The sequence below is a fragment of the Dysidea avara genome, chromosome 2 (genome assembly GCF_963678975.1).
Source record: "Dysidea avara chromosome 2, odDysAvar1.4, whole genome shotgun sequence".
Taxonomy (NCBI): Eukaryota; Metazoa; Porifera; class Demospongiae; order Dictyoceratida; family Dysideidae; genus Dysidea; species Dysidea avara.
Window position 1 is genome coordinate 32,776,327 of NC_089273.1, and position 16,914 is coordinate 32,793,240.

Sequence of the window (16,914 nt, forward strand, 5' to 3'; positions counted from 1 at the left end):
GTGGGCCCAAAATTAGCCACAAGAGGTACGTAAGTAATCATGACACCAACTCAGTTACCAAAGGAATTTCACTTTACTGGAATTATACAACATTGTTCTAACAACGTGGTTATAGTTAAAGTACTGCATAATCTGCCATGGGGTCAATTTTCAAAAAAAGTAATATATAGTGATGTCAGTTCTTAACAGTATTCATACCCTTGCCTACTGATCTATATGCAAATTTCATTTCATTGTATAAAAGTAATTGCCACATCACAAAATGTTTATACTTGGCTACCTAAAATGCAAAAACAAGTTACAGAAATAGTCAACAGCAGTTGTACCATGTTACAAAAACAGCAAGCAATACATATACTGTAATTTTGCTTGTAATTTACTTGTGTTTAATATATAACTGTAATTTGCTGATTCCGACACATTTGTTGTGAATTTATACAGTTGTGAACCCAAACCACACTCCTCTCACACTCTTTTCAAGATTGAGCTACGAATCACAGGTACCTCATACAAAATGAACCAATCAATAAAACTATCAAATTCACTTGTACTATATAGCTAGTAGTTGCTATTTCCTGGCCTTTCCTTGTGTGATCAGCATCTGTAAGCCCTTCAACATACTCTGTACCCAGCTTCTTTCCAAAAACATCATCAAGAATTTCTACTGAAGCTGTGATGGAACATTACATTCACAAAGCTTGTTTTTAACATTTCTGTGAACATGAATGGAACATGTCAGGTGCTGAGCAAGCCCAAATTCATGCTTAAAAGCGTCAAGGAGAGCCTTTTACCATGCATCAGTACCTAGCACTCTGATACCCTAAAGTTTCTGACACTGACCAACCAGCGTACATGCAAAGAAAAGATAAGACACAAATGAATGTGTTAAATCTATGTATTTAAGTAAAGATGTGTGTTAGTAATTAGTAACACACAGAAATGTTAAAAACAAGCTTTGCCAGTTATTGTTGGTCCACCATGTATCCATTTCAAGAAGATTTGATTTGACTTATTATTATTCTCTTTGCAATTGGCTTCAGCTATTCTTCCTAGTTTTGCTTTTGTGTCTGTTTGTGCTGTACGTAGCTATGTGTTTTAGCTCTCGTAAGGAAGAATAGCTGATGCCAATTGCAAAGAGAATAATAATAAGTCAAATCAAATCTTCTTGAAATGGATACATGGTGGACCAACAATAACTGGTGGTTGGCGAAATCGCTTCACTTGTAATAAAAGATTATGGTATGTTATTAAAGTCATGCTAAAGAAAACATTGGATCAACAGTGAGCACACAGAAATCAACAGGAGAAGTACAGAAAGTGGACAATATCTGTAGACTGGGTATCTGTTGCTACCACTACAGCTGGTTCAGGTGCAGTGTTTACATCTCTAACAGACTTATTAGAAGGGTCCTTAGTGTATGCCTACTGCATTACAATAAAAAGATTGTCAGCTACATTGGACCAGTGGCTACTGGACAGTGCATTGGACCTAATACGTATGTTGTACAAATACACAATATAATTGCAGATTGTAGCAGCAAAGAAAAACTTGACCAAAATAATCTCACCCATCCCGTCACAGTGCATCACAATGATAATAGTTATGTGTGTAATATCATTTTAATTCTTGCTTGTAATTTAGTAAAATCAAAAATTTATATATGCGCCCTGGTCTGCGAAAAGGGGTCTTATAGCCTTTTCAATTGTATGTACTTGACAACCTATAACTTGACTTGTGAATGTGGTATCTCCCTGAAATTTAGTCCCCTTATACCCCTAACATAGCACTATGGCTTGGTGTAATATGAAGGTGATAGGTTCAAAACATGAGGAATTACAGTATGATTAGTCAAATGTGACAATTTTAAAGGCTACAAGAGCCCCTGTTGCACATATGCTGTTTATTCACAACATTCACACCATTACTCAGCCCTACTATATACGTACTGTAGTAATTAGAGCTGGTACCCTAAAACAATTTAAACTAAATAGTTTATGCATCCCCAGAAGTCAATGAATCTGTTTAAGTAAACTTTAATAATAAATGTTTATTAGAGTGTCCAGGAAAAGCCTAGCCATTACCAAATTCAATCTCAGTAGACTAATTTGCAAACTTTTCCTAAGGGGGCATGCCCCTAGACCAATTTAGATAGAGGATGCTGAGTGTGCTTTGTACACTCTGGAGTTAGTTGTATCAACCAATCAGATAGTCGTCACTTTTCCTCCCACCCATTATAAATGCCCCCTGTTAGCACACCCCCTTCTTCTGAAATCCTAGATCCACCTCTGGACCACATGTAGGTACCAATGTTCATTATTAAACGTGCAAGGAAATATATTAGCTAGGAATCAAAGAAATGAAAATTAGCAACCACTGCTCATATTCTGGGTAATTGTAAAGTGGCATTAATTCAGCAGAGGTATACTTCCAACAAAACCAAGTGTTATATAATAGTGACTAAGTTGAAACTTGAAAGCCCTTCTGTCTGGCCATGAAGACCTCAGTTTATGCTGATTTACAAGGTTTGTGTTATCCGATGATTGAACTCCTCAAGAAACCATTCTGTCATCGATATTGGTCACCCCATATCAACCAGACATTGGTCATTTCCAGTCACATTCCACCAAGGCAATCAAAGATGTTACTAGTTTTACACAGCCAGATCGATTATTACTATCTACAGCCACTATCAAATAACACGACAAGAACTTCAGTTTGTGCTTCTGAAAGAATTTTCTAAATTAGCTAGCAGGTATTGTAAGGAATGGACAGATAGTTCAGACTAACTACTTACTGTGGATGTAGCTTCACACACATTTCATTGTCTTTGCCGTGCCCACTATATCCCTACAATTGTAAGTCCTTTTGGTGGTTACATATTGTCCAAGGACATCACATGCTCATTATTTTTGTTTTTGTACTCACACTTTTTCATCTGCATGATAATCATCTCAATAAATATAATAATGTAACCAGATTTGCACATACACATCAGCAAACAAAAGGATGTACCACTTACCTAATTGACTTGCTCTTAGTTTCAAAATGCAGCCAGATACTTTAGCTACACTCATAGAAATTTTCAGACAATTATATACCATGTCAAAGTTTTGAAGCTTCAAAGTTCACAAAATGGATCAAATTATGTGTGGAAAAGGTACAGTACTGTGTCTTTTGCAAATTCAGTCACATATGAAACAAAGGGAGGTCATGTACACCTGAATTAAAATAATGCTGTTTGTCAGAATACAACATAATGCTATGTTGCAATCAGCATATTTTCAGGATCTTCACTTAAGAATAAGCCAGGCAAATTTTGTAAGGATTTCAATTTTTATCCAGCTGCTCTAAGCAGACATATGAAAGTCAAGTTTCAGCTATGGCTGACTGATGATCATTTTTACCTACAGCCAATGTGATTAGTACAGTACTAGCTTGTGACTTTATGGATAACCTTTTTGATAAGACTATACTCTCTTTTTTCAATTAATTTATTTATTAAGGCTTTACAGCACAACTGCTGAAGATCTGTAGGACACCTGGTCCTACAGCCTGTTTAAAGTTGTTACAGAAAGTGTGTTTGAAAAGATGGAGAAAGGAGAAAAAAAATCCATGACTGGACCTAGGCAGCCTCAAACTTGCAGCCATCCAATTAATGCTCGAACGCTTACAGGAGTCTGCCAGGTGGTCAGGATGTTTTCTCCTTGTCAATGTCATGTATATGTATCCAAGGAACTCTATATGTGACTGGATTTGCGAAAAGGGATCTTCCACACACATCCAATTCTATGAACTTGGAAGACCATAACTTAGTGACAAAGAAAGACATTAGCCTGAAATTGTCTCCATCTGCTAAGCTATGTTGGTGTACACTATTGACTAAATTTCAAGTCAATGGCCTTTTCAAATCTGAAGTTATGGGTCATCAAACGTGGTAAATTGGATGTGTGTGGAGGACCCCTTTTCACAAATCTGGTCACATATAGTGAGTGACTTATTATGAGTGACTTATTATCTCAAAGTAGCCCATGTGGAACCAAATGGATATTAGTTTATTATTTATTAAGGCTTTAAGGTCTGTAGAGCACCTGGTCCTACAGCCTGTTTAAAGTTGTTACAGAAAGTGTGTTTGAAAAGGTGGAGAAAGGAGAAAAAATCCATGACTGGACCTAGGCAGCCTCGAACCTGCAGCCATCCAATTAACGCTCCAATGCTTACAGGAGTCCGCCAGGTGGTCAGGATGTTTTCTCCTAGTCAATTTCATGTATATGTATCCAAGGAACTCTAGAGACTATCTTATTATCTCAAGTACCCCATTAAAATCTGTACCTGTTCAGTGTCATTGATTTTCTCCTCTTTATATGTTCAAAAAACTTGTGGTGCTGATGGTCTCCCAACTTTGTTTGTTAGAACCTTTCCTTATATTTATGGCAAGGCTTGCGAATGTTATTATCAATAAGTGTATTGACTATTGAATTTTTCCTTGGTTCCTTTTCAGTAGAGCAGATCCATTCTTAAAAAATAATGTAGGCATGCGGTGTACAAGCTTGTTCAATCTCTGCACTAACTGTACATGTTTTGTCCAAGGTTTTTGAGTGTGTGCTGCATAACAATAATGGGGATCTCAGTCATCTCACTACATAATGGACAAAAGGAAAGTTGAAACAATTCAACATACTCTTAAGCAGAGCAACTAAATTGATCACCAGTTTACATGATAGTGACTATAGCACGAGATATGCTACACTTGAAGAATTAAGGCTTCCTTCATGCAATTGTCATGATATGCTTATATTAAATATTCAACAGTTTAGTGGACATTGATATCAATGATTTATTCACACAATCTTCTGTAATTACCAGAGGACATGAATTAAAACTTTACAAGTACCATTCCTCTTGTTTGTTACGAAGTAAATTTTCTCTTACCATGTAGTGAATACATGGAACAATTTAATTACCACAACATGTTATTGAAGTACGCTCCTTAAACAGATTCAAGTCCAAACTGGATACACATTGGACACACAGTAATAATTCTGTACAATTATTTTTGTATAATATGTTGGTGTACGGGCTATTTTTGCCTTCTTGGTTCTTGTAAAAATAATAATCAAAATTAATGTAATCACACTTAAAAAATAATATCAATCTGGATTTTATGCAGGCTATTCTACACATGATGTGTTACTCATGTAATGGATGAATGGCTGAAATTCAAAAATGCTGATGAAGATATTAATAATTAATTTTATACTGATGCAGCTAAGGCTGTCAATACTGTAGAGATCTATATTTGTAGAGCTATACACATTGTAGCCATTCTGTTTTGCAAATGGTGGAAACATGTTTACAGTTTGACTGGCTACTAGGCTTCATTCATAGTTCTCATTTACGTTGAAATATATTATAAGCTAATTGTATGCTTACTGGAAACTGTCAGAGACTGGCAAGTAAAGCTGTGAGTGTTTCAGCTGGTGGTTAAGTGTTGACTTAAGTTAATCCTGTTTGGTATTTGGATGCTTTGATTGACCTTCTATTATCTTGGACCTTGCATATTCATAGCATGGATCAAAACTTGCTTCAGTTGTTTGTTATAATGGTTCGCTGCCACCTGCAGTGCTGTGTGTATTATACTCAGTTTTTGTGATGCCACCTTATGACTATTGTGATATTATTTGGTCTCTGTCTATTAAAAATCTGAATTGCTTGAATTTAAAAAAAATCATTCCAAGTTTATCGACAACCCGCAACTGTCTTACCATCCAGATTTCCCTTTACATAGACTGAGGGTTGTAGATTTCACACAGCTATTCAGATTTTCAAGGCTTTATATACATCAGTATTTCTCCTACTTACATGTTTATATAGCATTATTTTTTTCAATTTCAATAGGCATAACAGGCCATGGACTGTTAGCCAGAATATTAATGGACTCTTTGTCCTCACAGTGTAAAAGAAGTACTTTTATCTTATGAAACAATTTAATGTTACTGAGGTACCACATTACCACTATTTAATTTCTTTTATCTTATTTTTCTTGATGTATTGATGTTGTAGTTTTTGTTTAGGTGGTATGTTGATGGTGCCACCTCCAAACCAATTAGTGCAATTATACTTATAGTGGTGTACGTCAAAGGAGAGTGCTGGAGCTACTACTATTGTAAGTCAATGACATCACTACCTACTTATCATTGGTCCTGAGAAAACATGGGAATGTGGGCACAAACTACACCCTGTCACACTCAAGGTCATATCTCAGTACTGGAACAGAATATGTGACCGGATTTGCGAAAAGGGGTCTTCACACACATCATCAAATTTGATGACTCATAACTTCTGATTGGAAAAGGCTATTGACCTGAAATCTAGTCACAAGTGAGCATCAATACAGCTTAGTGGATGGAAAAGTTTCAGATGATCGGATGTGTTTCTTGAGCACCGAGTTATGGACTTCTGAGTTCATAGAACTGGATGTGAGTGGAAGACCCCTTTTTGCAAATCCGGTCACATATTTGCATTCTGTAACTTGCATCATACAGCCAATGAAATACTTACTGCCATAGCATAATGGTATAAAAAATTATATGAGTCAAGGAGTTTGAAAAAGTAGGCATGTGCCTATTTTCGCAGGCCCAGTCACATTTCTACATGTACTGATACTGAAATACAAGAAGATTAATTTGCAAATATTGAAAGAAATTTGTAGGAAATTAAATAATTATAGGGAAAAGTATGATTGATATGTATTGACAGTCATGTTAAAACATAATCCTTACATCACCAAATACAAGCACCCTAGCTCCATGGCAAATACTGATAATTTAATATGTTGCAAATTAATGCTAAGTACTTGATCAAGCAAGTTTATTTGTATGTGGACACTGTCTGCTACCGAGTTTATATACACATTGTCGCGTTAAGCTATACATATATACCTATAAGATATTTTTGTCTTGCCAATTCTGAACTACACAGTCTACGTACGCTGCAACATTCTGGTCTGCACACAATAAATCATTAAACTTGAGACTATAGTCCTGCATATGGTCTGTACATGTAACTAACTGACTCTCACAAATAATATTACAATACAGTACATCAGCATTTAAAATTGAAATCATGATCATCCATACATTGCCTCTTGATGTTTGACACAAGATTGTCTACCACCTAATAGAGCAGTTATATTGTACACTCTACACGATGCAGTTCAAGAGAAAATCGGAATGAATAATCTATCTGCTACTGTTGGCACATACGTACAAATTTATCCAAGACCTATTATCAAAAGTCCATAATAGAACTTCTATTATGGATTATCCTATGGAATAAACCACGAATTAGTAATTATTTCTTCACTTTCGATTTTGATAGTGTTCTTCAGTTAATACTGACATGATTATAATTTTAATGAATAACACTACTTAATTAATCTATTCATTATAAATAAAACGCTTGGAAGGAAATAGAACCCTAGACTGGAAATACAGTAGCTTTACATGTACATGTAAAAAAATACAAAGGGCAATACTTGCATGTGCACACAATAAATTTGCTGCTCACTACAACATAATCACTTTTATACTACTACTACTACACTACATGCTTTGGAATAATACTAAATCTATAGCTAATATGTATAAAATAGCTACACTACATAAATCTAATATTTAGCTACTAATTTGAGTTCATTCTGAAGCGAATTCCTTTTTAACATCATATGTTTGTGAGGGGCTACTAACTCTGACAAGTGATCAACTGTGTGTTCTATTGGATTAAAACTGATGTCAACAACCTGTAAATTGGCAACATTTAGTGCACTAGTTACAATTGTGATTGCACTATCTTCTTGCATCTCACAGCTTGCAAGTATTAATTCCTTTAGACTTTTGTTGTTGGAAATCAAAGTAGCAATTTTATCTGCTACTGCAACATCGATTTTATTACCACCAATGTTCAAGCAACATAAGGATGTCTTATCCATTATGGCATCCAGCACTTCTGATACCTGATAAAATGACAGTTTGCAGTTGTTCAGATTCAACTCATATAGCCATTGCTGTAGGGCAACACAGTCTCGTAGGATGCTTGTAGAATGTTGAGGAAAGTCGTTGTAACTGAAGTCAAGAGTTTTCAGGACTTTCACGTTTTCTAAAGCATTTAAAATTTTAGTGACCTGTGGATGTTCTCTGAGTCCACAATTAGACAAGTTCAAGTAAGTTAGATAAGGAGCTTGTGTGATAGCAAGTGCTATACATCTTGTAACATACTCTGAAAGAAGCTGACAGCTAAGGTCAATCTCTGTAACATTTCTTGCACTAAAATTGACTATTGCTTGAAAGATTGCCTTAACTCCATCATCTTCTAACCTACAATCAGACAAATGCACACTTTGCAACTTGCTGTATTCAACCAACGACGCAACGTAAATAGCTGCTTCATTTGAAATTCTGCTGGAGCTCAAGTTGATGTACTTCAAATGGGAACACTTTGATACTACATGAGAAACTGCAAGAACTTCTTCCTCACATAAATTGCAGTTTGATAAATTTAAATACGCAAGCAAACTATTTTCAATGGAAGGAACAGTTGCATTAGGATTCTGCACTGAAATATTGTTATTGCTAATATCAAGATGCCGCAATGAATTTTTTACTCCAAGTATATCAAACAAAATTTTAATCCCAGTTTGGTCTATTTTGCACTTTGACAAATCTAAATGCTGTAAACTAGCATTGTTGCTAACAAGTTGAATCAAGCCTTCCACATGTGAACCAGAATCATTACCACTCAGATTCAGATATGTAAGAGTTGATACACTTTGCAATGCTATTAAATTAGTAGAAAATTTTGCTGGATCAGTGAAACTACCAGACAATTGTAATACTTCAACAGCATGAAGCGAATTTGTGAGCTTAATACAAGAGCCACTAGAAATATAATTTTTACTAATGTTTAGATGTTCTAATAATATACTTAGATATTTTATATTACAAACCGTGGATAGTTTTTGAGCTATAAATTCTTGACTTAATTTACAGTCACAAAGGTCTAACAATCGTAAATTGGTGCTATTAGATACAGCGATTGCTAATTTGTTTTCAAGTCGATCAGTGATGGTAATCCTACTAAGACTTAGATACTCCAGTGAGGTGACTAATGTTAATGCTTCAAAGATATTTCCAATTCCTCCTAAAATCTTGCAGTTTTTCAGACTAAGATGCTTCAGTGTAATTTTATTGCTACTCAATACCATGGCAAGGCCATTGCTCATGTCTTCAGTCAAAGTATTTTCACTAAGATCAATATGATTCAGTGAAATATTGCAATAATTAGGTCGTCTCCAAGCATCTAGAATTTGACTGAAGTCATCATCTTGCACCAATAAGCCAGACATATTCAAATATTGTATATCAATATTATTAGCAATAATATTACCAATTGCAAAGGCTGCTTGGCTAGAAATAACATTGTAACTGAAATCTAGATGATTAAGAGTGGTGATTTGTAAATGGTCAGTAAAGACTTTCTCCTCCTTTTGATGCAGTCTGCAATTAGATATGTTCAAATGTGACAACGTGATAGCAGAGTTACTCGAAATTATGTTCAAGACATCCAACGTCACTAGAAAGTGTACATCATTAAAGCTAACATTTAAGTAGCGTAACGATGTCTTGTATTTCAATTTATGTGCTATTTTTAGAAGTCCAGATGCTTTCACCTTGCAATTTGATAAATTTAAATGTTCCAAATCAACACTGCTATGTAATAATTCACAAAGTTGCTCAATGGGCTGTTCACCTATATGGTTTGAGCTTAGGTCTATGTGGCGAAGTGATGCAACACATTTAAGTCGAGAAAGAATCAGGCTGATACTTCCTAACCTCAGCCAACAACCTGACAAGTTTAAAACTGAAAAGTCAGCATTCTTGTTCACAATACCTACTGTTAAATACACTACTTCTTTAGGACAATTGTCAAAAATTAACTCGAAATGCTTCATTGTACAATGTTGCTTCATATTATTTAGCATTGTTGACATCTGAAAATCCTTTCGTTTTAATTCAGAAAGAATTAAGACATTCCATGGCATAATATCAGTTACACACTGGAGCAATGGCAACAGATCAATTAATACTTTAGTATTTGTTATTGTAAAACTCAAATCAAGACAGGACAGATGACAAAATTTCTTTTGTAAAATGGCAACGATTTCCTTTAATCCTTTAATGGAGAATTCACAGTCAGAAAGCTTTAGTTCTCTCAAGTGTGTATTATTGGCAATGACATTAGCTATGTTCAGGACAGCTTCATCATTGAAGTAACTGTAACTTAAATCAAGATATACCAGTGATGTCATCTTTGCTAAAGCAAAAGTAACTTTTACAAAGTCATTTATTTCTGTGTGGACACCAGCTAGTTTCAAGGTTTCCAAAGAACAAGACAAAATCAAATGAACAAGTTTAACAGAAGTCTCACGTGTAAAGTAATGAAATCTAAGATCCATGTATTTTAGCTTCTTTTGTTCTTTAAGACAGTACACAATAGTAGACAACTCTTTCTCATTGATAAGACAGTGAGCAAGCTCAAACCTCTCCAGGTCATTGTTGCAGTTACATATGCTTACTATGTGTTTTGCAGCAATGCTAGTAATGGTATTGTGGCTAAAGTTGACATGTTTCAAGCTCGTTAGCTTAGCACTTACTATTTCAAACAGCTGAGTACTAGCACATGATAGAACACACCCAGCAATTTCCAAGTGAGTTAGTTTAACACTTTTAGAAATCATTGCTGCAAACTCTTTGATCAGATTTCTCATTTTGATATTATTTATATTGAGATATTGTAAACCATTCAACATTGAAAAAATGTTTTCCAGTTCAGTTTCAGGTATATCACAATATGCTAAACTAAGACCTCTAAGATTTGTGTTAGAGGAAACTACATGAGTTAGAATGGTAGCTACCTCATTACTAACAACGCATCTTTCAATGTAAAGGAATTCCAAAGAAGCAAATTTTCTTAAGTTACTGTGGAGCATATAGAACTCAGTTTCAAATAAGAAGATTGCCTTAGCATGAAACAATTGTAAATATGTATTGCTGTTGAATAAACTTGGTATGTTCTTTACTACAGCAGGATCAGTAAGAAAGGTGGACCTAAAGTCTATAACTTTACAATTCGTCAGATTTCTAAGTGCCATAGCAATTTCTTTTATTCCCTCTTTCTGTAGAGTACATTGTGGCATTAGTAGATACTCAACAGCAGGATTTGTATGCAAGAAGTTAGCAACTTCATGTGCTACTCTATTTGTGATACTACTGGAAGTGGTTTTAAAAAATTTTAATGAAATGTTATCTTGAAATGCTTTTACAATACTAATCATATCTTCTTCTGGAATTTCACCATACAGTTCAAAGTGTTCTAAATATGAATTACGACAAAGTGTGTTTAGAACAGCCTTAGTGATACTAGTTGAAATACAAGTGATATTAACACTGAGGTGTTTCAATGTAGTAATTTTACTAGATGCATTCAAAACTGCCAATAATCCTTCTTTTTGAAGATTACACGATGCCAAGTTTAAGTATTCCAGTTCACTGTTATTTAAAATCACACCAGCTATTTCTTGTGCTGTATCATCACTATCAAACTTCATACTAAGATGCTTTAATGATGTTAAGTCTTTAAAAGCGGAAGCAATCTTTGCAGCTGCAGTTTTTTTCTAAAACACAACCAGACAAATCTACTTGCTCCAGAAGACTGGTGGAAGTAGTCATATCTGCTATACAACAGGCTGACTTGTATGTAATCTTATTAAAACTTAAATCAATACAGTGAATAGGCCCATTTCGAACACTATTAAGGATGGCAGTAAACCCTTCCTCTTGCAATTGAGTTTTAGATATCATCAAATTTGTTATCATCAATCGTTCCAGCAACTTTCCCAAACACATACTTACATGATGAGAAATACTGTTAGAGCTTAAATTTAGACATTGTAGATGGTTATTGTTAGTCGCAAGTGCCTCGAATATTTTCACAATAGCTGCTTCTGATATGTTGCAGCCAGCTAGCTCAAGGTGTTCTAAATTGGTGTTGTTGGCTATCACTGCAGCTATTCCAACTTCATCTCCATCACTTATTGGAACAAAGTTGAGGTTTAGGTATTGTAATGCTCTGACACGTTTAAGTGAATTAGTGATTATGTCAAGTACCCCAGCTGCAACAGTGCAGTTTTCTAAGTTGAAAAACTGAAGATTGCTATTGTTAGTTAGACTAGATGCCAGTGACTGAACACTTGAAGCTGTTAAACTGACACTATCAAATACAATACTGTTTAAATTGTACATAATTGAGAAGCACTGCTGCAAAATGTCAAATCCCTTCTGAGATAAATATATTTTATTCAAATTTAATAGCTTTAGCATTGTGTTACTAGCAATAGCAGCTTCTAAACTATTAGCCAAAGTATCATTAATAGTACATGTGGACAAATTCAATGTCTCCAAAACACTAACATTGGTTGCAATAGAATGTAGGACTATAGCAAGTGCAGCATCAGAGAGGCTTGTAAATGGCAAGCCAAAATACATCATTTTCTTATTGTTCATAAATAATGAAGTGAACAGTGTAACTGTTTTGTCTGAAATATTTGTACAGCTCAAATCTAGATGTCTTAATTCCCTACTGTCTTTCAATCCTTTACAAATACTCGCAGTCCCATCTTCTGTTAAACTGGTCCCTTCCAACATGACACACTCCAGTTGACTATTACCTATGAGCACCTCCGCCAACGTGATTGCTGACTGAAATCCTATGTTATTGTTACGCAAATCAATGTGGTTTAGACTGGTCGTACCCTTCAATGCCTCTACAACAAAATAGCTACCAGTTTCAGTTAATTTACAATCACACATATTTAGAAACTGTAAGGCAACGTTGCTACACAGAACCTTAGACAATGTTTGACTGACTTCATTTGATAATGCATTGCAAGATACATCAAAGTACTTTAAGGAATCACAAGATTGCAAAGATCCAAATACAAGCTGTGCTCCTTTTTCTGTTAATGCACATTTAGAGAGATCAAAATGCGTAATGGTAAATGTCCCCATCAAATAACTAGCAACATTAAGTGCAACATTGTCAGAAATAAAGTTTCCAGAGACATCCAAGTGCTTTAAACTATTAGGAAGAACATCCATCAATTTTTGAAAGCAGGTATCTTGAAGTTTACATCGAGCTATCTCAATATGAATTAACTCCATCTGGTTGTCAATGACGTTACAAAGCCTATCAGCACTGGAATCACTAATAATGATGTCATTGAGTTTAAACTGTTTTAATGACTGCATATTTGCTAGTTCAATTAGAATGGAGCTAATTCCAGCTTCTGAAATATTACATGCTGACATATTTAGGTGGCTAATATTATCATTTTGTCTAATACAATCAGCAATGACATTTGCTTCACTATCAGCAATGTCAACTTGATTTAGACATAGTTGTTGTAAACATTTAACCTTATTAAGATACTTTATGAGCACCTTAAAACCTTTTTCGTGTAATGAAATATGAGACAGCTTAAGATGTTTTAGAGCAAAATTGTTAGCAATTACTGTTGTAACGTCAACTGCCACATCATCAGTGACATGTGAAGATCTTAAATCAAGAAATTTCAAAAATACATGATATTTGAAGGCTCGAAATATGGTTTTCAGATCCTCATTCTGTATAAGACAATTAGATACATCAAAGTGTTGAAGATACACATTTTTACTTATGATTTTAGTCAATGCAGCAACAGTTTCGGCAGCTACACCAACATTGTCACTTAGATTTAGATGTCTAAGTGTTCTTGTAGTGGAAATGATTTTACAGATGGTTGAAATTTCAGCTCTTTGTAAATTACAACTAGAAAAATCAATAAACTCAATCCTAGTAAGCTTACATTTTCCATCACTTATTGTGGTAGCTCCAGGTTGGCTAGATGACAAGTTAAAGCCAAAGCTAATATGCTTCATAGCTTCAGGTCGGACTACCAACATAGAGATCAATTGTGAACATTCAATACAGCATTTAGGCAAAATTAAATGTTCTAGGAAAACATTTTGCTCTATTATGTTTCGAATGGTACTCACAGCTTCACTATTTAGCTTACAACCCCCAAGGTTAAGACACTTTAAACTTGTCATATTTGATAAAGTAGCACAAATTCTTAAAACCATTTTTTCCTTTAGCTGACAGTTTGAAAGATTTGCATACTCCAATGTATTAGTGACACTTAGAAGATTGACTAATTCATTGCCTACTTTATTGGTAACAGCATTACCATTTAAATCTAGGTATTTTAAACTTACAGTTTGTTGCAAAGCCTTTATGATTGCCCAGAATCCTTCCTGCTGCAAATTACAATTTGAGATACACAGAGTCTTTAAATTATTACTTTCATAAATTACTGCTGCCAATGCAAGCATCACTTCGTAGTTACCATTATTGTAACTCAAATCAACATTAGTGATATAGGAGTGCTTTTTCATTGATTTCAAAATCTCCATAAGACCAAAGTCTGTTAAAGCACACTTCGAGAGACTCATACAACTTAAGGAAGCATTGTTGGAGATTACCTTAGCAACTGTAACAGCTGCTTCATCATTAAGCACATTAAAACTAAAATCTAATGACCTTAGCGATTTCAGGTTTTGAAGACTCTTAAAACATTTTATGTCTTTAATGCTACAGTTTGACAAACTTAAGTGTTCCAAATTAACATTCTGATAAACTAATAATGCAAAGTTAGTACTGACTACTTCAGTGAACTTGTGACCACTTAAAACCAAGAACTTTAAACATGAATTTTTTGCCAACATTTCAGTAATGTGAATCAAAGTTGGTGTTGGAAGATCACAGTCAGACAAGTCTACATGTTCGAGATGCGGATTATTGGAAACAAGGGCAGCAATGTTTAAAGAATCATTATTGTTAATCACATTACATCCAAAATCAACTTGTCTTAAATTTTCCTTTGTAAGCAATTCATGTAGAATTGGCTTTATACAAACACTGCACAGCTCACAATTACTTAATAAGAGAGTTTGTAAGTTACTGTAGCTATCTAGTACCGTAGCAATGTTCATTGCTCCAGTTGCTGTGATTACATTTCCACTAAAATCAAGTGTCTGCAATTTTTTGACTTTTTGAAGACTTTGGGCAAGCACTGAAATCCCTTCCTCAGTCAAATTACAGTTTGACAAATACAAATGCTGCAACTTGCTTTTATTTCCAATGGAATACTTAGCTATAGCTTTGGAAACTTGCTCAGTGATACAATTATGACTTAAATCAAGGTAGATTAGACCTTTACAATCTTTCATTGCAGCCATAATAATAGTTAAATCCTTTTCAGCTACTGTACAGCCAGATAAGTTTAGGTATTCCAGTGCATTGCTAACACTGATTAGACTGGCCAGTTTAGTGGCAGCCTTTCCATAAATTGCAATCTGACTAAATTCAATACGTTTCAGTGTGCTTGATTTCTCTTTTAGAGCTCGAAAAATACTGGTCAGTTCTACCTCTTTCAGATCACATGTATCTAACCTTAAACAACTGAACATATTACTGTAACCTATCACGGCACTTAGGTTATCTGCAAAATTACCAATACTGCATAGACCTTTAAGATGAAACACGTTAAAATTTCTTCTTAAATGAAGTTTGCTCAACCAATGAGTAACCCACTCACTTTTTAGACAACCCTTAACACAGATAGTACCCTTATGACAGTGTTGGATAAGAGACTCACAAATATTGTTATCTTTATTATTGTTTACATTGCATATATGGATAGGTAAAGGGTTATCACCAAGCTGTACAGCTAATTTGCAAGTTACAGTCAATTTCTCAATAGCAGCAGCAACCATTGCTGCAGATACACCAAAATCCTGTAAAAGCATTTTGCAATGTGAATAAGGGTGTACTGGAAGCAAAAGATAGTTTGTTACAAGGGGAAAAGGAATAGCATTGTCACACAGGTACATGATGACATGAGGTTTGTGACTTTTACTAAAGGAATGTAGCCATTCAATTGCTCCAAAAACATCTTCAGTGAAGTTGCACTTCAGCAAATACAAGCCTGTAAAACAGCACGAATCAAACTCCCTTTTAATTTCACTGTACTTTGCTAAACAAGCTATCATAATATAATGCTGGGCGACATCTAAATGTACTATCTTACCAGAATCACAATTGTCTTGCAAAGCCTTTGCTAATACATAGATATCTTCCTGCAATTTATTAGCAGTAATTTTAAGAGTACAGATATTCCAGGATAAAATAAGCTTTGCAAGTTCAGTGACTGATGAAGATGATATACCATTGCACGACAGATCTAATATTTTAATTACTGTATTACTTTTACAATCATTGGAAAATGATTTCAATAGGTTTTTGATTCCATCATCGCCAATAGAACACATAGATAAATTCACTGTTGTCCACACTTTAGTAGTGGATCTTGCAAGGAACAATGACAAAGTGTGTAGATCTTTACCCAACAGTGCTTGACCACTGAGATCAATATTGCCATCTTTCAACAATTCTCCTACCTGCTTACACATGACATCATCTTCTGCCTCTGAAAAGCACTGAAACAGCTGGAGACGCTTTACTTTACTTTGTATTATGCTGTTTGATATGCCTGTTGTTCCAATAAGTCGACTTTGCCATACAAACGTGTTCCCAGACAAAAAGTGAGCAAAGGGAAATGATTTACCTTTTGTTAATCCAACATACATAACCCACATGTTCAAAAAATCACTTACCCAGAAAGTTTTATCTAAAAGTACAATTTGTTTGTCTTCATGGAGCAAACTTACATGATATGCTGCCAAAAATTCTTGTATTGAGAA

General features: G+C 34.8%; 1 protein-coding gene across 1 annotated transcript; it reads right to left on the minus strand.

Moving 5' to 3' along the window:
• Positions 1-11,691: 11,691 nt before the first annotated feature.
• On the minus strand, positions 11,692-16,360 carry LOC136247092 (protein NLRC5-like). The gene has a single exon (XM_066038710.1). The coding sequence runs from the start codon at positions 16,201-16,203 to the stop codon at positions 11,692-11,694; it is 4,512 nt and encodes a 1,503-aa protein (XP_065894782.1). The 5' UTR covers positions 16,204-16,360.
• Between the last annotated feature and the right edge of the window lie 554 nt (positions 16,361-16,914).

Coding starts and splice junctions, on each gene's coding strand:
- LOC136247092 (XM_066038710.1), bottom strand. CDS start 16,203: ATGATAGCTTGTTTAGCAAAGTACAGTGAAATTAAAAGGGAGTTTGAT.